We start from the raw sequence: 22925 nt of genomic DNA, 5'->3' as shown, positions 1-22925 counted from the left end.
AAATGCAGCGATCAGACAGCGAGGTTCACCCGGTAGTGTTGCTGGATTGCATGGCAATGGCGAGGATGAGCACGTACGAGAATTATCATGTTGTTGACGGGGCGCTGGTAGAGATAGAGGGCTTTCTGGTCCGGGAGAGACGCTCCGTGTTGGAGGCTACTCGCACCACCACCACCACGCACATAAACACCGGCCGATCAGGGGGAGACGTGGTGGTGGTGGGCAGCAGCGGCGGCGGCGGGGCTCCTAGGGGGGATCATAGGGGTCGGGTTAACGAGCAGCTCCTGGGGGTCTCACTTCAAAGAGAGATCGGGTTTGGGGGGCGAAATGTTAGGGAGACGAGCGACGGGGTCCTCCAGCAGCAGCAGCAGGGACCCCCACCACGCTCTGCCGGAGGAGCACCGCATCCTCCTCCGCAGCAGCAGCACAGACACTTCGTCACTATCCCACGGCAGTTCAGTATTGGGGATTCGATCGGGTTCGGGGACAGTTATGATCGCATCGTGTACCACGCTGCGCAGGTGGGCTCAAACAGCGGGGTGGCTATAATAAACCCGGCAGATGTGCAGGTTTCTTCCCCCAATAACAACAACGGGACGACGGCGAGCCTTATTGTTAGAGATGAGAGAAGTCGACCCCGACACATGACAGGGGATGAGCTGGCTGCGAACGCACACACACATAGACCTAACACTGACCGCAGCCATGCAGCACAAGAGACGCACTCTAAAACATTTGTGTTTAAAAACACTACCAGCCTCCCCGGCTGCCGCTTAGCCGGCTGCAACACAGAGGAAAACATTGTGATCAGAAACATAGAGAGTTATGGGATCTCCCCCGAGTGTTACAGGGTGACCAGCCTTCAGAGCCCGACGTTTTTCCCCACAGAGTTAGAAATATGCGACATAAACATGGCATCTCTGTGCGCCAGAGAGGGATCACTTAGACACCATTCCTTAGACAGCGAAGACGACGATTACTATGATAACGAAATTCTCCCTTTTTATGAATCCATAAAAGCTGGTGCTAATAATAATGACAGGAAAGCCGATGAGGTGGAGGTGACACAGGCCAGCATAGATAGAGGACAGCTGAGCGACAGCAGTGCCCAAGAGACAGACAGGCTCAGGAGCCAGCTGAAAGAGGCTTACTACCTTCTTATCAATGCCATGCAAGATATCAAACTCGATGTCCAGCAACTTAGCGTCGGTCTGATCGACCAGCAGGCCACGTCCTGCAGCAGCAGCCACTCCCGGGATAGCCTGTGCTCTCGGCTGTCCACCAAGAACATCGACAGTGACTCGTGGTCCTCGGGAGGAGACCACAGCCAACAGCAGGTGTCTGACACCGATTCACTGCTGTTGTGCCTCAGTGGGAACCTGGAGTCAAGCCTCTGTGGCCGGCTGAACAGCAAGAGCATGGTGAGCCTGTCCTTGGCCAAGATAAGACCCACTTTACAGCGCTCCGCCAGTGACGGAGCTATCAGGTATCCCGGTGGGCACTTGTTGTGCAGCGAGGCCACCGGAGGCCAGAGCTCAGAGATTTGTGAAGAGACAAAAGTGGGGAAAGAGGCTGACCGGGTCAAAGGGTCTGCGCGGTTGTCCGTTTGTGGCGCCACCAGCAGCGATGAGCTGCTTCAGGACACTGGCGGCGAGGATGACCGCGGCGAGCGGCTGCACGAGAGCAGCGGCTCGGTCAACAGCCTCACGGGTTCTTCAGACAACAACGCTGATGCACCAACTGCTCAGGGCCATGACAACGTACAGGAGGCAATGAGCACAGCCTGCTGGGCGCCAGAGGCGGCCGCTGGCTGCCCCAGCAAGGGCCACGGGGTCACCGTCAACAAGATGCAGGAGTGGATGCACAAGGGTCGCCTGCTGTCTTCCGAGATGAAGCAGCGCATCGAGGGCTCCCCGTCCTCGTCGCCTCGTGGCGCGCAAAGCCCGGAAAAAGGTGGCGCTCAGGCCAACCCTGGAGGGTCTAAAGCAGGGGCACAGAGTCAGACCCTCAGCCATGGTGCTCGTGGAGGGAAGTCTGCCAAGGCCAAGTCACTGAGTCCAAGTCATGGGGGGAAACCTGCCACCAAGGTTCCGTGGCAGTTTGATCCATCATCACAACAACAACAACAGCCAGGTAGGAAGGCTAAACGGAGTGGCAACAAACCACTGTGGATCCATTAAAGTTGGGAACTCTCACCCTCCTTCCTGCCGTCTGATTATTGTCATCCTCCTTCACTCATAGTAATCTGATCTCCGTCTGGTGCTGGTCCTCACTCCCCTACTCATCTTCTGGATGCAAAGCAAAGGGACGGGTCGTCTCTCAGCTCTCTTTGCTTTCCTTTTCAAGATTTTCTAACCGGTGGCGGGTCCTCTCCTTCACACTAATTTAGGTGCATTTTAACACTAAGAGTGTAGTACTTTCGATTGTAGGATCACTCACAGTATAGTAAAATAACAACTAACTCACTTCTCTTCTTCTAGCTGCAAATCAAGTTCTCTTTATTGTGGTGGTGGTGTTGGTGGTGGTGGTGGTGTTCTATGCATGAATGAAGTGATTATACTGTATGTGAATGTGCACTAAAACATCTGTATCATGAAACATTTGAAAACATGAAAGACAATTATCTGTATGTACTCCATTTGACATTGTTTTGGTGTTTTGACGTAGCATCTTGTGTTAATGTAGCATGGAGATAAGCCCAAAGAAATGTAATTTAGGCAGCAGTTGACTGTAAAAGATCATAGCAGGGCAGTTAGACAGGGACAGAGGAAACTGGAAAAGTGGTGGTATTAAAATTAAAGTAGTTAAACAGGCCGTGGCAGTGGTTCCAACTTTGTAGGCGGTAGACTAACATACACCATAAAATCCTCCTGAGTGTTATTTTTAATCTGAAAGCGTAGTCTAATTTACCCATAAGGGTCCATTCTCACACTTCCAGAGTTAAATCATATAAACATTTTATTATGTTTTTTTAATGGTGTGTGTTTTCTTGACAGTGTTACGTGTGCATGCACACTTGTGTGTGTGTGTGTGTGTGTGTGTGTGTGTGTGTGTGTGTGTGTGTGTGTGTGTGTGTGTGTGTGTGTGTGTGTGTGTGTGTGTGTGTGTGTGTGTGTGTGTGTGTGACGTCACGTCACGGTCAGCCTCAGTTTTAATCTATCCATTTGTAACTCAGAAAGCGTACAACTACAAATGTAACCAAATGGGTCCATTTGGTTATATTTGTACACTCTCCAAGTTAAAAGAACATGGAGGACTTTACAGTGTATGTGTGGTGGTTTGACAGTGTGTTCCAGAGCAAACAGCCAGCAGGCCACATGTGCAGGCTCTTGTTGACTCTCCGTGTGCTGTGCTGCTAGAAATAGAGTGTGAACTCTGATGTCGGAGAGCGGAAGGCCCCTACGTTTGTTGTTCACATTGCACAGCTCTTTCTGTGTTCGCTCAGCCTGGTTCTTCACACTTTCTTCCCTTATTGCCCCTCTCTTTCACTCTATCTCTTCTCTTCCTCAGTCCTCCTCTTGTTATTGACTGATGGTTTCTTTCCCCCTGTATAAAAAAACCCTGATTCTCTTCTTTCTCTCCTCTTTCCTTCGCTAATTTGTTCACCCTCAATTTTCCTTTTCCGTGCTTTTCCCCCCTTTGTGTCCCCACTGAACTTTTCCACAGCTGTAGCCAATGGAATCCTAAGCAATAGAGAAGCCACTGCATTTTCTCTGTGGTGAGAGAGAGAGGGAGAGAGAAACAGAGGTAGAAAGTGTGTGTGTGTGTGTGTGTGTGTGTGTGTGTGTGTGTGTGTGTGTGTGTGTGTGTGTGTGTGTGTGTGTGTGTGTGTGTGTGTGTGTGTGTGTGTGTGTGTGTGTGCGCCATGTGTGTGTGTGGCTGTGTGCGCACACCCGAGCATATGCATGTGTGTATGTGCTTATGTGTGTGTGCAGTGGTGGAGAAGAAGTACTCAGTTCTTCTTATGTAAAAGTAGCAATACCATGTCTGTAACTGTTGCAAGGCCTGTATTTAAATGTACTAATTATGAATGGCCCATTTCACCATTTAAAACTTGTGTCACCCTCTTTCGAATGTAGCAGATGTAGCTCAGAAGAACGCGTCGTGTGTTGTGAGTTTGTAGATCAGCTATTTTTGAGACAAAGTATAAAATAGGGCTTAAAATGGTTAATGTTTGTTTTGTAATAATCTAAAGTTACTAGTAACTAAAGCTGTCAAATAATTGCAGTGGACTAAAAGGTACAATATTTGCTTCTGAGACGTTGTGGAGTAGAAGTATAAAGTATACAAAAATGGAAATACTTAAGTAAAGTAAAAGTACCTCACAATCTTACTTAAGTACAGTACAGAGTACATTTACTTAGTAAGTAGTAGTAGTAGTTCCTTTACACCACTCTGTGTGTGTGTGTGTGTGTGTGTGTGTGTGTGTGTGTGTGTGTGTGTGTGTGTGTGTGTGTGTGTGTGTGCGTGTGCGTTTGAGGGGGGGTTGGGCTGTCATGTTGCCTTCCTCCTCTAGTTTGCTCTGGTAGGCTCCATGGTAACTGGCATTTTAATAAGACCTGGGAGTGAATATTTAGAATGCCATTCCTGTTGTTTAACTTGTTTGCACCATGTTATTTAATTCCTCACCATGAATGAACAAAATGAAGGGCGATTAAGTATTTATTAAGGTCAGCCCTGGGCTTATCTTGCCCCTATGGGCCTCTCACTGCCGCACAAAGAGCCATTTAAAAAAAAGAAACGCCATGGCTCTCAAAAGGGCCAATGAATTACTACTCCCAGCTTGAAGCTCCCTTCATAGTGTTTATGGGTCTTGTCTTAATTTATGCAGATATTTACACACTTGTAGCTCACTATAAGGGAGCCATGTTTTTGGGCTGTGATTGTTAAATTTGCTTGAAAATGTAATATAACTTCACTTTGAAGTCACTGTGTGGGATTTATATTCCAAATTTGAAATGTTTGCTGAATAAGTTTTGAGTTAGCCTAAGATTTCTCTCTACACTGACCTACTTGTTCTCTAATTGGGAGTAGGAAAAAAGTGTTGAAAACTCGGGCTCGATATGCATGCCTCTTTTACTTAGATAGATTACATTTCAGCCCTCGGGTGTTCTTCAATATAAAAATAATAATGTTCTTTAATCGCAGCACAAAAAGCCATGTTGATGATCACCCAGAGGTGTGAGTGGCTAGGAATGCTAGCTGCAATTGAGAAGTTATACATTGTCAGAAGTATTAGGGCAGTCCTCTTGTGGCGGTATGGGTGTTACTTTGCGTGAGTTCATGCATGCACACATGCTCTTCTGTGCAACTATGCCTGTTGTTTGCTGTCTGTAGACAATAGACGATTGGATTTATGGATTGATAAATTGATACATAGTTTGATATTTTATTGATTCAGAACGATATTCCAGCATTGCTCATTACTTCTGTACACATATACAAATATATATTCATAGCTGTAGGAGCCAGTATCGCATTTTTGCTCTGTGTTAGAATGCGAAAGTCCAGACAGGCATCCAATAGCGTTATGTTTTGTCTAGACTTGAAATCAGAGAAATGGAATCAATTCCAGTGTTAAACCATGAATTGAAAGTTTGAGAGATCCCTATACTCATGAGAGTGGGCTAGTTTGTTCTGAAGGAGAGCTGACCAGGACAAAAGTATATTAGACATATTTGAACTACTCAAAGTGTACTTGCAGTACCTGTGGTAAACAATTGGCTAAACAGCCTCAAAAGTAGACAATTCAAAAAACAAAACAAAAATGAATGAATGAAGCTTGTCTTGTGTTTTCCCCCCCAAGTGACCTAGATGTATTCAGCTATTTTTCATTGCTATATGAATCAGGTTTATACTGTAGTATTGCTTAACATCTTGAGGAAAGTGATCCCTTGCTGAGTGAATTTGAATATAGCGAGGTAGACATGAGAAGGCAGAAAACATGTAATCTTACCCCTGTAGGCTGTTGTCAGGTCATGTCAGGACGCTGTGGCATTAGGTGTCCAAATCATGCCAAAACCTTATTACCGAGTTGCCATGGTTGTTTTTGTACATAAACACACAATGCGTATAGTGGAGGTACAATACCAGCTCTTGTCTTGTGTGTCTGCACTTGGACAGATTTATGGAGGATGGTAGCACTAAAAGACGGATCAGATGATGGAGGAGGCATCACTCTAGGCATCAGGGCAGCACACCACGATAGTTTATGAATCGTATGACTCACATGAAATCCTCTAAGCGTATGCAATAATACAGGCAAGCACCAGCATCTCATTTTCCTGAAGGAATGAATCTGATTAGCCAAGTTCTGCTTGCCGGCTTGACTGTAGGCCTATTTTGTTATGTGGCAACATGGCAACAAGACTGCAAAATGGCTAAAATCTTACTGGAGATTGGGTGTTTACAAGCGATATGGCATCAAAAGCTTAATTAGAGTGCCCCTTTTCTACTCCTCTCAAGTCTTATTTATTATTTTAAATAACAGATACAGTGGAGACAGTGCAAGGGTAAGGGAGGATTGCGACGCCATGGCACAATTTGGGATTGAATCCGACAGTCGTGGAGGAAGTGGTGTTTAGTAGACTGAGCCACCAGGATGTGATTCAAGTGTCGACGTGGGATGCATGCAACCCTGTACGATTTTCCTTGGCTTAAAAAAAAAGAAAAATCTCCCACCAATTACCATATGAATGAGAAGCTATTGGAATGTATGGTACGCCAAATGTTCTCCATTAAAGGGGGGCTCTGTATACACAACACAAGTGTCACTTGTGTTGTGTATACAGACTGTGTGTCTGTACGGGCCAGAAAATAAACTGGTGTATCGTATCAAAACAAGAACCTCTTTATAAAAGCATTACAGGAAATAAAGGAAAGAGCTATGGGAAAGTGGATCAAGTATTTTGTCTTGGTGTTTGGAGGAGGAAGGAGAATGAGATGTACATTGCTGTAGTTTAGCAGGATTTCTATGATGTGGATCATCCAGACAGCTTGATGCACGCTATATAGTTACAGAACTAGGGTTCATTCAGCTCATGATCTGTATCACATCACATCTTCCTTATTCTCAAGCCCCTTCCTCTCATCTCTCTAATAATTCCTCAGTGCCTTAAAAATCTTCACACGCACACAAACATGCAAGGACACACACACACACACACACACACACACACACACACACACACACACACACACACACACACACACACACACACACACACACACACACACACACACACACACACACACACACACACACACACACACACAAGGACACACACAGATGTACACCCCCATGTTATATGCTCTGACCATCTGTTACCTTCCGGTCAGGGGTGTGTGTGTGTTTGCTAGACTCCAGGCTGTACGGGAGCACAGGGAGGCAGGGAGTGAGACAGGTAGCACTCACTCACTGGTCTGCTGCTCAGTGCACTGTCTGTTCTGTGTAGTAGATATTGGTGAAGGTCACTGGTCTCTCTCTCACCCCACACCAAAGCCAAAGGCCATGGTTTCGGACTTGGCATTCTGAGTGCACAGGTACGAGGGTGAGGGTTGGAGACCAGTGGTCACTCACTCACTCACTTACGCGCGCACGCAATACCTCGAACAACAAAGTATATGAGGCCGATCAGGCCGGAAGGTGAAGATTATGTTATATCTTGGACACCGCTGGACCGATCGGCAGCCTCGGTTGGACAATCACGTTGTGAATATACATTTACTTCTGGGAGCAGTGTGCCATTGATATGCCTAGGCTGCTAGGCTAAGTGCTATCACAGTTATCGCTATTATAGCTACTGTATCACTGCTAGGCTAAGTACTCATAACGAGAGTGCCTGAGGGAGAGAGAGAGAAATGCAAGTGATTAAAAACTCACCCAGTATTTTGAAAGCAGACATCTGGCCACATCTCTGTTTTACTACACCGTCAAATCCTCAGTTAATTTAACTACTATGTTCAATGACGATCAACAACGCACTCGGACACAGAGCTGACTAGGCCAGTAGTTCTCAAACATTTTCGTGCCAAGGACCCCCAAATTGATATATTGTAGTGACCAGTGACCCCCAGAAGAGAAGATTTTTAAAAAGATATTCAAAAATAGCAGATGTATAAGCTCGCAGCGCGGCACGAAGTGACGCGCTGTGAGCTCGTATATCTGCTATTTTTGTACAGCCAAACTTTGCTGGGGACATCCTGGAACACCCCCAGGGATACTTGGGGGTCCCCAGACCCCACTTTGAGAACAACTGGACTAGGCCAGCCACCCAGCCTAGCTAAGACATGCGCTCAGAGGAGCGCCATACTTTTCTAGTTCTAGATCAAATAAATGGCAATGACAAAAGGGTGAATTACCTTGACCTAGCAACTTTAAATTGAGTGTTTTTCCACACCATAGTAGTAACTGAGCTTTAAAAATGTACATGATCTCCTCATGTATACACACACATACATTTACAATTAGCTGAAGATGGGGAATCTCTGCTAAAGGAGAAGTCAGAATTAGACTGGTATGGTCCTTTAACACTGTTGTTCTCAGAGTAGGGTCTGGGGACCCCAGGGGTCCTTGAGGGGGTTTCAAGGGGGCCTCCAGCAAACTGAATGAAAACTGTATAGCATCAAAAGTAGTTTAACCACTTTGACTCTATACATCAGCTATTTGAAAATAGACGATCTACAAGCTCACAACGTGTCGTGATGCGACAAGTTGTGACTGTGAGCTTGTAGATCTGCTTCACAAAATCTTTTTTTTTTTAAGAAGAATTTTGAATATTTTTGAAAATTTTAACACCACACATCCTTGTACCGTATGTGGGTTCCTGACACAATATTTTCCGATGGGGGTCTGTGGCCAAATACATATTAATTTGGGGGGTCCTTGACACGAAAAAGAACCACTGCTTGTATCCTATTTTGTTTGGTCTTTTCCTTTGCCCAATGTTTTCTGGATGAATAATGGCAAATTTAAGTTATTCATTTAATTTGCAGTTGTTTTTGTACAGTATTCCAGTGTATAGTAGACATCATCTTTTCAGGGCGGTAGATGGTAGCGCGTACCATTACACAGAATGTGTTATGATGACGGAGAAATACATTTTATATTAGTAAAAAAGACCAATTTAACTGGTCACATGTGGCTGCTGGCATCTAGCTAGGGCAGTGGTTTTCAACCCTTTTCGCGTCAAGGACCCCCAAATTGACACATATTAGCCCACGGACCCCCATTTGAAAAGATATGCCAGGGACTCAACCATTTTGATTTCTTGGGGGGTCCCTATCTACACCGTATTATCATCATTAGTGTTCATTTAACTCTGAGAGTGTACAAATGGAACCAAATGGACCCTAACGGGTCACTCTCAGAGTTACAGACACATAAGGGTCAATTTGGTTCCTAACTATTAATTTGGCTGGGGACCCCCATGAACCACATAGGACCACTGGTGCTCCCCGGACCGCTGGTTGAGAACCACTGAGCTAGGGTGTTCTAGGAAGTGTGTGAGGCTGGGGGGGGAAGGGGAACACTGTAAATCTGGAGCTGAGGTATGGAATGCTGTACATGTTAGAGCCTGCTTCCTCTGTCAGTTATGAAAGACCCCTTACAGGAGACAGGAAGCTTGACAACAGCACGTAGAGCAGTCTCTAGGTAGACTTGTGTGAAAGACCTCCAAATGCCGCCAGATACTCTGGAATGAAATCTGGGGTCAGACTGGATGTCTAGTGGATTAGCCCGTTGGCTACAACATCGACACGAGTTATGCACACTTAAGTGTTTTTTAGCTAGTTGCCCAATGCCCGTAGAGTAAAAGAACAACCACAACAATAACAACAACAAGTGCACATGCAGTGGTTAAAGGATGCAGCCACCTAACCAGAACAATTCCACACAAGTTATAGTAGAATCTTATTATTTAGCTTGTCAGCTAGGGCCCACACACTACTAGCTCATGGTAAAGCTAAAGCTAACATACCATTCCGCTCCCCTCAGTAGTCAGCAGATGCTAAACCTACAGAGCTCTTTGCCCTCAAAGAGAACATCAGTCTAATCCAGGCTAATGTAAACACACCGTTGGCTCGGTTCATGCTAACACGTTTCTGGCTGGCACTGTGTCATTTAAACACAGTTTAGAGTGAGGAGTGGACTGGCAGAAGTACTTTAAAAGATATGCCTTCTATCCTGACTGTTTAAATTAAATTGTAACAGGAGTCCGAGAGGTATGGCGGCATCTTGAATTTCACTCTTTGTAAGGGACTGGGAGTTTTTTCGTCTATGGAGATTAGGGTAGGAGGAGTGTGTATTAAAAAGTGGCTTCTGTTCTAACCATGAAAAAATGTTTTACGTTACTCGTCGTATCTTATATAAGTGGCTGAAGGCCGGGGCTACGGCATCTACGGCAGAGTCATTTTCATCCCACTTTGTAGCCTATCATGTTTCTCAAGTAATCACAAGAGATGGGGGCCAAAAAATCAAGCTGAATGGGTTCTCTATAAAGTGGGGAAATCAACTCGGTTCAAGACTCCTTCTATTGTGGTGTGAGGAACTCAGAGGCCAGGGTTTAAAGGATTCTGTGGCCGCGGAGATGGCAGCATTTATTGCAAGTCAACAGTTACTCTCTTGAAGCGTTAATAAAGTTGCCTTACAGATCACAAGAAAGCCGAGCCTACAGCTCAGAGGGATTGGTTGACTTTCAGGGAAAGACTAATCCCAGCGGAGCCCTCGCACCACCGAATCTTGTGCTCTCTGTGCTTTCAGGGGCCTGTGTCAATAAAGCAACCAAGCAAAAAAGCACCTTAGTCCCAATCTAGTGAGTAACGCTTATGCGATGTTAAATAGCCATGTGATTCTTTTTCTATGTTCAATTACGTTACTTCAATTGAAAAAGGACTATATACTATAGTTATTATTGTTTATTCGGACTTATTTTGTACGAGTTTTTTTTTATTCTGTTTACACACAATCACTGCCTCAGTCACACACACACACGCACACGCACACGCACACGCACACGCACACGCACACGCACACGCACACACACGCGCGCACGCACACACACACTGGACATCCGATGTGTTTTTCTTTCATGAAGTGAAAATATTCCCAAGAGGGAGTCTGTAATTTGGTGGATGTAGCCGGGCTTACATGTAGATGCATTTCCTAGAGGAAAGGAGAAGTTATCATTATAGCATGTGGAGGGGGGCTCGTCTGGGAGCTGAGAGGATCAAAACAGTCTTTTACACAGGCCTGTTGTGCGTGTTACAGCAAGACCCTGCCCTCAGCGCCTCTCTCTCTCGCAAGCACAGGGCTTGTTTTTCTCCCTCGGCGTCTACTCATCAACCCACGGCTCGTCAGCACTGTATGGGGGGAAAAAAAGGGCACGTCGAAGACTGTGTCGGTTACTTTGTGATTTGTAGAAAATGATTGTTGTTTTTTTGCCATCTGTTTCTGTTATCTTTTGGGGAAAACGACACGCACACACACACACACATACTGTACACACTGTGGCACACGCACACGAACAGAGCGGAATTGTTTTGACTTGGGACTTCTATGGAGTCTTTGAAAAAAGGCATGGCTCCACGTCACCACCTCTATTATTCGGCCCTTTTTTTGAACGCACACGCTTATCGCCAGTGGCTGTACTTATTGTCAACCCCCCCTGCTCCCTCCTCTCCTTGCTCTATTTTCACAGCTGTGAATACCCTGTGATATGGCTACGTTGTGCTTCGCCGTACGGCGGTGTGCCGCCGCACACACCGGAAAAATGGCAAATCTACAAGCTCACAATGTGGCGCATGGGTGTGCAGTACGAGAACGTGTAAATCAGGCTATAATTATTTTTAACCCTCCATATTCTTCCACAAACCGACATTACCAGGATGGGAAGTCATCGGAGAGTAACGTGTCAGAGCAGAGAGCAGAGAGGTCATGTGTTCCAGGGGCTCTTTCGTGGTAGCATAATTGAAAGTTTGTCTTTGGTCGGCAGAAAGCTGAGACAGAGGAAAAGCAACATCATGGTTCACACTGTGGCAGATGATGAAGACAGCCTGTGTGTGTGCGTGTGTGTGTGTGTGTGTGTGTGTGTGTGTGTGTGTGCGTGTGTGTGAGAATTCTTTGCACGTCTGACTGAAAGAGCATAGAAATCTGAGAAAACAAAACGGACTGATACCGTTATAACAAGGCTTTATATGGTGTGATGCCACTGCCAATGTCTGGTTTCATGATACGGATGTTTGATTCAGGTGACATAAAAGCCATTATTACCCCTAATGGGAATAATAGCTTGATTTGACTTGGTAAAGAGGACACTAAACAGTACACTTTAAAATCCTCAGCATTAATTTAAAGGAGTAGTTCACCCAAAAAAACTACTTTTTTTCCTATCAATTACACACCCCATGAAGCATTGAATTCATGGCGATTTTTTTTGTTTTTGTCGCATTCCTAAGCCAATAATTTTATAACCGGCGGTCTCTCCGGTAGGAGACTCTAAGGAGACTCCTTTGACTCTCCTACTAGAACATTAGCATCTTTCCGCCGGTAATCAAATTATTGACTGCAAAGTGCGACAAAAACAAAAAAAAAATCCATGAATTCAATGCTTCATGGGGTGTATAATTGATAGAAAATGAGTAATTGTTTGGGTGAACTACTCCTTTAACTCTGGGGGTGTGCAAATGTGACCAAATTGACCCATAAGGGAGTTCATTTGATCACTCTCAGTTACAAATGGATCGCTGAGGATTTGACTGTGTAATGTAGTCAGTTCAGGTGAGGAGACGTTAGCATCTTTTCTGGCATCTCAGTGTCAGACTTAACCCTCTCCTGCCTTCTGTTTCTCTCTTTACCTCGGTCCCTATCTTCCCTCACTCCACAGCATTCATTGAGAATGTGCAAGGGCCCTACCACCCGAACAGCCACGCCAACGAGCCGTCGTTCTGGCGGCCGCCGCTCAACACCATCACCGTCTCCAAGAAGCGCAACTGGCTGCAGCAGAGCTCCCTCGGGAAGAGCCACCACGGTGCCAAGGATGAGCCCCAGGGAATGCTGGGAGCTGAGGAAGAGAGCGGGCAGCAGGGCCCTCACCACCAGCCTCCTCCTCCTCCCAGTCCATCCCCGGATCATCTGAGAGCCCCTGGAGGAGGCCCACCACCCCTACGGCCACTGAGGTTGCACTTGCCCCAGGTTAGTGTCCAACGTTTTTCCTATGTACTGTATAAGGTTTTTATTTTTGGTCATATTTTTGCAGAGGTAACTGTTGTGATCGGTCTTGCTGAACACTGTGGCTCCTTCTAGCTGTTTAACGTCACATCATGGTTTTGTTTATGTTTTGTTTGTTTCCTCAAAGTTTGAATGTGGGTTCTTAACACATCCACCGCCAAGGGCTAATCTCATAATGTACTCACCAGTGCCAAGGTTTTATTGTTGTTTTTTGTTTTTTTCAAGTCGCCATAGGCCCCGTTAAAATCCTTTAGAATGCGCGATGGACTGTTTGTAAACAACGTGCACATGTCCCTGCGTCTATTAGTCCAGACCACGTGTCAAACGGAGCCGCCATGTTTGAGTTCTGACCGTTTATGTTAACATGGGAAATGCGAGGAGAAAAAACTACACAGGATAAACAATGGTTTTAGTTTGCGCCTTAGAATGGAGGCCGACGGGAAACAAAAAACGGGATCGCACTTCCGGTCGACTTCCGGTGGTGTTACACTGAAAATGGTCCCCCTAGAAAATTGAAAAAAAAAAAAAAAATCGAAAAAAAGGAAAAGCACCCGGACCGTAGCACTACGGTCTCGGCGCTTAACAGTTGGATATAACGGACTGTAGGACTACGTTCTTGGCGGTGGATGTGTTAAATACAATCTTGGCACCAAGTGGCAGCCCCACGAGGGATGAATATTCACCCAGAATCACCCTACGATGACCCTCTCTGTTGAATTGCTTCTGTAGGTGAGCGTCGGCCAGACCCGGGTGCCCCCCCAGCCTCGCTGCGTGGACCCGGCGGAGGAGAACGACGCCGACGACGAGGGGGAGATCTGGTACAACCCCATCCCCGAGGACGAGGAACCGGAAGCGGCCCACCACCACCACCACCACCACCGCCGGCCCGCCGCCGCCGCCGTCAGACTGCTGGTTCCACCGCCGCGGCAGGAGTCGACGTCGTCGACGTCTCAGGCCCCCCAGAGGCGGCCCAGCAGGGGCGGAGGAGGAGACGCCGCGAGTCAGCGCGGCGGCGGCGGCGGCAGGGCCTCCGAGAGCTCTGGCAGTGCTGGAGGACTGGAGGGGCCGGGGGAAAGCCTGGGGGGCTGTGGAGGAGGAGGTGGAGGAGGAGGAGATGGGAGTCAGGGGAATGCCACGCATTCCTCAGAGGCAGTACATCTGCACAGACAGATGCTCGCGTGCAAGCCTCAAGAGGAGGGGGGCCCCTCCTCCTCCTCCAGTAGAGCTACAGGTAAGGCAAAAAAAAAACACACCCCACCTTATGCTTCCTTTTTTTTATTTCACCTTCTTCGCTCCTCCTCTTTCCCCGTTCATCATCCCCAGCCTCCCTTTGTGGTCTTTTGAAAAAAAAAAATGTTATTATGATCTATTTTTTTAACCCGTTAAGACCGGGAACGCATCTGTGTGTCATTTTAAGATTTCTCTGGGCTATTCAAAAATAGCAGATCTACGAGCTCATAGTGCAATCTGCTATTTTTGTGAAAATGTGTGCAAATCTTTTGAAGATATATATTTTTTAAAGCGAACATTTACAACTCAAATCTTTTCTTCTGGGGCACATTTTCACGATTTTTCAAAAATAGCAGATCTACAAGCTCGTAGCGCGGCACTCGGTGCCGCGCTATGAGCTTGTAGATCTGCTATTTTTGAATAGCCAAAGAACTCCAAAAAAAATTACACAGATACGTTCCCGGTCTTAATGGGTTAACAACCCCTTTTCTCTGGGTTTCTGCTCCAGGGCCAGTTGTTATGTCTTTCAGCCAGTCTGTCTAGGGCAGATGTTTGTGGTTTCAGCGCACTCCGCGAGCGCTAATTACTGCCGATGTTGATTGGTGTCACTCATCAAAGGATCAGCTGGCATATTTACCTCTCAGTCATTTTGGGCTCACTATTATTGTTATTTTTGACATGCTATACATGTTAAAATGTGTCTGCTGAAAACGATCCGAGGCTAGAGTCATAATTGTATTTCTCTGTTTGATAATTCAAAGCAAAGCTCTCAAGGATTTTCAAACATTGTCATGTCATGAACCCCCAAATAGACCTTCATTAGGCCATGGACGCCCATTTCAAATGATTCGATGCATAAAATAGGGCTTACGTGATTATGGTATGTTTTGTATTGATAATCAAAATCTGCCAAGTAACTATAGTAACCGAAGCTGTCAAATAATTGTAGTGGAGTCAAAAGTACAACATTTGCCTCTGAGATGTAGTGGAGCCGAAGTATTGAAAAATGGAAATACTCAAGTAAAGTAAAAGTACCTCAAAATTGTACTTAAGTACAGTACTTGAGTAAGTGACTTTATACCACTGTTTCCCAAACAATTTGTTATGGGTCGCGAGTAAATATTAGTTTCCTACATTTAGAAATATATATATATATATGTATACATATTATTTCAAAAGATACAAAAAAAAAGTTTAAACAAAATAAATAAAAATTAAAACTTTTTATCAATTAAAAACAATTCCAAACTTTTCAAAATCATTTCATAAATAAAATGAAAAAAAAAAAAAAAAAAAAAAATCATTTCCACAAATAAATAGCTGATCTACAAGCTCACAACGTGGCGCGAAGCAACCCGCTGTGAGCTTGTATATCTGCTATTTCCACTAGTTTGGGTCCCGGGTCTTTAATTTCTCTTTCGGGTCTTGATTTTAAACGTTTGGGAGCCGCTGCTTGACACCACTGGTCTCTCCACATTGGAAAACAAGCGCTCTATAGCTTGAGCCGGTGGTCATGTTCATGGTGAGTGTGATAGGAGCAGACAGGAGCCCTGGCTGTTTGATCATATCACTCCAGCTCAGTGTCACTCATTAGCCAAACTCAGACAGACATTAGCCAGGTGGAATTTAGAGTTGGCAATCCTGAAGGGGGGGGGGGAAACACACACATAGCTTTTACTTGTTACTGGAGCTTGCCAGTGGTGTAAAGTAATTAAGTACATTTACTCAAGTACTGTACTTAAGTACAATTTTGAGGTACTTTTACTTTACTGGAGTATTTCCAATTTTCTATAGTTTTACTTCTACTCCACTACTATCCCAGAGGCAAATGTTGTACTTTTACTCCACTGCAATTATTTGAAAACTTTAGTTGCTAGTTACTTTGCAGATATAAATTATTACATTATAAAGTAATATTATTATTACATAAACCACTTTAGCCCTATTTTATACCTAGGCTATTTGAAAATAGCCGATCTACAAGCTCACAACGCGTCGCACCGCGACGCGTTGTGAGCTTGTAGATCTGCTATTTTCAAACATTTTAGTACTTTTACTTTTGGTACTTTAAGTACATTTGGATACCAATACTTTTGTACTAAATACATTTTGAATTCCGGACTTTTACTTGTAACAGAGTACCTACATTGCAGTATTGATACTTTGACTTAAGTAAAACATGTGAGTACTTTTTCCACCACTGGAGCTTGCACAGAGGCCTATAAACGTTATAATCAGTAGTACTTTCTAGGTCCCAAATTTAACCATTTTTTTTGTTTTTTTTATCTCTGTCTCGGAGTGACTGTGGGGGCGTGGCTCACTAAAACAGTGCTCTTACTGTGTGCTGATTCAAAAGAAGCAGCGCCATGGCACGTAGAGTTAAAGCAACAGTACAGCATCTGTGTATGTTTGAAGGTTGTTGTTGGGGAGTGTGGTCTTGGAAGCACTGAGTGCCACACTATGAGCTTGTAGATCTGCTATTTTGTTTTGAAAAATTGTGGAAAATGTATGCAAAATCTTTGAATATCTACATAATATGTTTTAAAGTGAATATTTTTTAACTCCGATCTGTGCTTCTGGGGGTCCCTGGAACAACATATTTTGAGATGGGGGTCCGCGGCCAAATATATATGATTTTGGGGGTCCTTGACATGAAAAGGTTGGAGCACCACTGACATACAGCAACATTTGGCCACGGACCCCCATCTCAAAATGTTTTGTTCCAGGGACCCCCCAGAAGCAAAGATTTGAGTTACAAATGTTTGCTTTAAAAAATATATATATATTCAAAGATTTTTGCACACATTTTCAAGATTTTTCTAAAAATAGCAGATCTACAAGCTCGAGTGCCGCGCTATGAGCTTGTAGATATGCTAATCTGAAAATGACACATATGCGTTCCCCCGGTCTTAATGGCTTAATAAGCGTTGTTTGTTTCCATGTACCTCCTCCGTTTTGTCCTCTCTGATGTGGCAACACGCTAGTTTGGATCGCTCGGCACATCTTTTAGCTGAGCCAATAATTACAACTTTTCACAACCCTTCTCTGGTGGCACGCAACAGTCATTTCTGCTGGTTTGAAACACAAAGCGAGGCTGAATACTTTTGGTTATACTTCAATTACATTACATTCAAATCTAACATCACTTTTCTTTTTTTTTGTGTTGCTGTCATCAACACTTTCACGGTGGCAGCCGTGGCCACTGTACTAATCCAATTCATTTAGAGAAATAATGCAAATAAAAAGTATCATTTAAAGCAGTAGTTTCTGGATCAGGGGCCCGCTTGAAAATCTCAAAAGCATTCGCGGCCCACCCAACTGGCCACTTAACACGGCGTGTTAAGTGGTCAGATGGGTGGGCCGCATGCATTCTCAGAGCATGTTGGATGCTCTGAGAACTGCTCTGAAACTAACGTAGTGTGCTTTAACTTTAGCTCACGTTTCAAGTTATATTATTTAAATCTTAATGTTTGGCCAATTATTTGGGGGCCCACTTGCAATATCCTCACGGGCCCCCGGCCCACAGGTTGAGAACCACTGATTTAACCCATTAAGACCGGAAACGCATCTGTGTCATTTTAGATTTATTTGGCTATTTTTTTGAAAAATAATGAAAATGTGTGCAAATCTTTGAATATATATTGTTTTACATTTGTAACTCAAATCGTTGCTTCTGGGGGTCCCTGGAACAAAATATTTTGATATATTTTTCTTTAAAAAAAAACGTATTAAAAAAACATTGGCCTCAGGTCTTAATGAGTTAAAGCCAAGCTTTGGCGATACCCATCTCTCATGATGACGTGTCTCACTGGTATGAGACTGATAAAGGACCATCATATAGTGTGTTACATCATCAGGGAAAGGAGAGTTGGCCTTGCTACTCGCGTGAATGGCATTGATAAGGACAAAGGCTTGATTGACAGCTGGTAAACAGCTCGGAGCTCATTGATAGGCCACAAAGCCACAGCTCTTGGTGACATCACGTGTGGTTGTGGCAAAAAGTCTCCGTTGTGAAAAGACTTTCCATGTGGGATTAGGATTTAAATAGGTCTCATGGGAATCTTAGTGTAATAGCCCAGGGGGGAAACAGAAACGTTATTTGCCATATTGCTAATTAAATTTAAGGTTATTTCCTTACGCATTGAGCTTATAAAAAGGGCTTATAACAGCATACAGTATCTGATTTTATGTTTTCATTTCATTTTATTTCAACACACTGAGGGCTAAAGGCCCCTGCATGCTACCAAATAAGGTGGTCACCCTATCACCACTTGTGACCACCGAAACAGTGGTTTGGATACTAGGCACTCATAGCCCGGTGATTTCGGTTAGTAAAAACAGGGAGATGTGTTGAGGTGAGCGGTGAGTCGCTCATCACCGCGGCTCAGTGACGTCAGGTCGTAGTTTTCAAACCACCGCGGTGAGAGGGTACATACAGTCTGAATGGAACAACATTTAAATGAGAAGATACGACTACTATGCTACTACCTAATGGTTAAAAGAAATCAACAGAGGAAATGATAAGAAACAGTTCAGGAAAATAAAATAGACTATATATTACACATACACGCACGCACGCGCGCGCGCGCACACACACACACACACACACACACACACACACACACACACACACACACACACACACACACACACACACACACACACACACACACACACACACACACACACACACACACACACACACACACACACACACACACACACACACACACACACACAGTATTGTATTATTACTGTATATATATATTTTTTTTAATTGTCCGATGTGCTGTGGGAGCATAGAGTAACAGTGGGAGCATAGTGTAACAGTGGATGGAGTGGGCTGAGTTTTCTGACAGCGCCTCATGGCCGCTGTGAAAAGGAGAAGACAGAACAGTGTTTTGTTTTTTTGCCCTCTTCTGCTCCGGAACTGCACCGTCCCCCCGTGTTGACTTTGAGGTTGACTCCTGTGGGGGCTTGGCTACGTACGCCATTACGCACAGTTCACCCCAACAAAAAGCAAGCTCATCCGCGTGTCATCACAAGGCTGAGCGCGCGCACAGCCGCACACACACACACACACACACACACACACACACACACACACACACACACACACACACACACACACACACACACACACACACACACACACACACACACACACACACACACGTGGGTTCGTAGCAGCTAGTAATAGTCGCAGTACGAGCTGCTTTTGATTGAAACCAGGAGTGTACAAATGGAACCAAATGGACCGTAAGGGTTCATTTGGTTTCATTTGTATTAACTCTTTGAGTTACAGTACAAATGGACTAAATAGACTGGATAAATGAACACTGAGGATTTGACTGTGTGTCTTCCTGACCGCCGGTCAATCAGATAAACCTTGACTGACACGTCAGTGTCTGGATGCTGCGCGCTGCGCGAGTGATCCTATTACACACGGCTCTGTGTGTGTGTGTGTGTATGGGGGGGGGGGGGGGGGGGGGGGGGGGGTTGAGAGAGAGAGAGAGAGAGAGAGAGAGAGATTGTGTCACGACTAGGCTGTTGTCTAGCGGCTTGACTGTAGCCAGTGTGTCAGAATCCGGGTGGATGAGATTGAGAATGCATCAGACCAGCCCCTCCATGTACAGTTGGGACTGGGGACTGGGAGGGTTGGGGGGATGGTGGCGCTGGAGTTGAAAGAACAAGGGCCTTCTATGTCACTTAACTCCATCTAGCGTTCTGTAGTCCGGTCTCCTGGAGGTCTATAGAGCCAAACCGGAATAGCTAGGGCTTACTAACCCCACTACAGCAGTGGTTCTCAAACTTTTTCATGTCAAGGACCCCCAAAATGATACGTATTTGGCCGCGGACCCCCTTCTCAAATATTTTGTTCCAGGGACCCCCCCGCAAGCAAAGATTTGAGTTACGAATGTTCGCTTAAAAATATATATATATTCAAAGGTTTGCACATATTTTCAAGATTTTTCAAAAATAGCAGATCCTAAGCTCATAGCGCGGCACTCGGTGCCACGCTATGAGCTTGTAGATCTGCTATTTTTGAATAGCCAAAGTATAAAAGGTTAAAATTATTGTGACGCTATATTAACACATTTTGCTGGGGACCCCCTGGTACCCCCCCAAGGACCCCTGGGGGTCCCCGGACCCCACTTTGAGAACCAACACACTACAGGTTCAAACAGGGCCAGCCACGGCTTACTAGTTATTTGCATCGCGCACTTTTTTGACCCCCAAACAACACATTTGTTATACTGTATTATGTTTTCTTCCTGACGAATGTAAACCCTTGAACATGGCTTTGAACTGCAACAGAAGGCTGTTGTCTGGCTATTTTAGGTGGACGATATTCCTCTTTCTTCCTGTCCTGCTGTCCAGATGTTCCCTCTTTGTGGAGACGGGCCTGCACAGAGTAGACCCCACTTTATTTTCAGCGCTAAAAATGGATGAATCCTTGGTTCTTTGACTGTGAATCAGGGAGTCTGCTGAATTAAAATGGATGAATCCTTGGTTCTTTGACTGTGAATCAGGGAGTCTGCTGAATTAAAATGGATGAATCCTTGGTTCTTTGACTGTGAATCAGGGAGTCTGCTGAATTAATGAGGCAGTGCAGATCTATGCAGATGATGGACTTCCTCTGTCCGGCTGGCTGCTTCTTTTTCCCCAGCCCGGATGCACCCCAGACTCCTCATGTGCTGCTATTGACCAGCTTTTTGTTCCTCTGAATGCTCAATTTGTATGGAGAATAATGACTGATGGACTGTGGGTGTGTACTGAGTGTTTAGAATCCAAGTGCATCTTCAGTTTTTCGTGGCTATTTGAGCGGCATGACTTGGTCATTGCTCATAAATGCCATCACGGCTATTTCTGGGGTTGTTTTGATCAGTGCTGTGAAGTCAAGAGGCTGCCCTAGCTGTTCTAGGATTAGCCCATGACGTTAAGAGTGACATGGGAGCTCTCAGGTCTGTGTTGTAATGTAATCTGAAATGGGAGATTACACATTTGATTTTCGACGGACAGGGCAGCTCAGTGGGCTGACACCTGTAGTTTGCCTTTACCGGTTGTGATGTTCAGTTGTTCACATGCACTGAGCGTTGTTTTACGCCAGCCCTTGTTTTCACGACATTACAAGAACAGTTCTAAAGTAGACAAAAGTGAGACCTGTGAATGGTCATTGAATTGATATCATATGGCTCTAGAGCCAGTATGCTGTTTTTAGTGTAGTTTAGTATAGTTACTTTAGTTTAGTTAGTTTAGTTTAGAATAGTTTGGTTTAGTTTAGTTCCTTTAGTTTAGTTAGTTTGGTTTAGTTTAGTTTAGTTTGGTTTGGGTTGGTTTGGGTTGGTTTGGTTTGGTTTGGTTTAGTTTAGTTTAGTTTAGTTTAGTTTAGTTTAGTTTAGTTTAGTTTAGTTTAGTTTAGTTTAGTTTAGTTTGGTTTAGTTTGGTTTGGTTTGGTTTGGTTTGGTTTGGTTTGGCTTAGTTTGGTTTAGTTCTTTTCAGTTTAGATTATACTGGACTGTTTGTATCCACATCCACACATTTAAATGAACAAACCGTGTGCTGCTTGGACGACAAGACAGGCAGGCAGTGCACATTGCACATCTATCCATGCTATTTTTGGTGGTTGTTTTGATCTGGATAGTGCATGGAGGCCATTCTGGCCGCAGGGTGTTGTAGAATTAGCTGACACTCTGTTGCTAGAGTTACAGGGAAGCTGGAATGCCTGTAGCAGTAGGCTAGCGAGGCTACATGAGGCCTGCGCTGGCAGGGGGCCATGTTGTGCTAGCGAGAGGACCTGCATGCCTGGCTATATTAGCAGGGGTTTTGTAACCATTGTAATGAAACGCCTGGGCTCCTGTGGCCTCTGAAAGGCCTTCCAGTGTTTAATGATTTAGAGCCAAAGGAGGGGAACCAATACAGTGCTGGCCGGGCCTTGGTCATGGAGAGGAGAAACCATGGGACAAGTATGCCATTCAACCATTTATGTGCCCTCCTCCTGTTTGTTTGCCAATGCTCCCTGGGCCTTCCTCTCATGTTTAATGTGCAAAGTTGCAAGCACGTACACACGCACGCACGCACACACACGCACGCACGCACGCACGCACGCACGCACGCACGCACGCACGCACGCACGCACGCACACACTTTATTCAGTACAGGGGTAATCAAGGACAGCAGATTATTATTATTATTATTATTATGTCTCCTCCAAAGCTTTTTGCTGAAACTTCTCTCTATCTTTCTCTGACACACACACACACACACACACACACACACACACACACACACACACACACACACACACACACACACACACGCACACACACACTCGTTCAATGTCATTCGTTATTGACCACTGACAATTACTCACGTTGTACAATCCCTGTGCATTCTACAAATACAAAAGACTAATAGTCATGCACACAACAGAACAGAACCTACACGCACGCACGCACGCACGCACGCA

At 45.0% G+C, this 22925-nt stretch overlaps 1 protein-coding gene across 2 annotated transcripts in view; it reads left to right on the top strand.

The window, feature by feature from the left end:
- Positions 1 to 22925, top strand: part of syde2 (synapse defective 1, Rho GTPase, homolog 2 (C. elegans)) — a 61308-nt gene that overhangs the window by 350 nt on the left and 38033 nt on the right. Inside the window, exons 1-3 of one of the 2 annotated variants that reach the window (XM_084067082.1) lie at positions 1 to 2133; positions 12882 to 13189; positions 13955 to 14456. The exon at positions 1 to 2133 is cut by the window's left edge and continues 350 nt beyond it. In XM_084067082.1, the coding sequence (XP_083923208.1) occupies positions 1 to 2133; positions 12882 to 13189; positions 13955 to 14456 (2943 nt within the window). The remainder of the gene's footprint in view (positions 2134 to 12881; positions 13190 to 13954; positions 14457 to 22925) is intronic. The other variant, XM_084067083.1, reaches the window with a different exon arrangement.

The sequence above is a fragment of the Gymnoscopelus microlampas genome, assembly GCF_963454915.1.
Source record: "Gymnoscopelus microlampas genome assembly, chromosome: 9".
NCBI classification, from domain to species: domain Eukaryota; kingdom Metazoa; phylum Chordata; class Actinopteri; order Myctophiformes; family Myctophidae; genus Gymnoscopelus; species Gymnoscopelus microlampas.
Note: the sequence above shows the minus strand (reverse complement) of the source record. Positions and strands in the feature narration are given on the sequence as shown.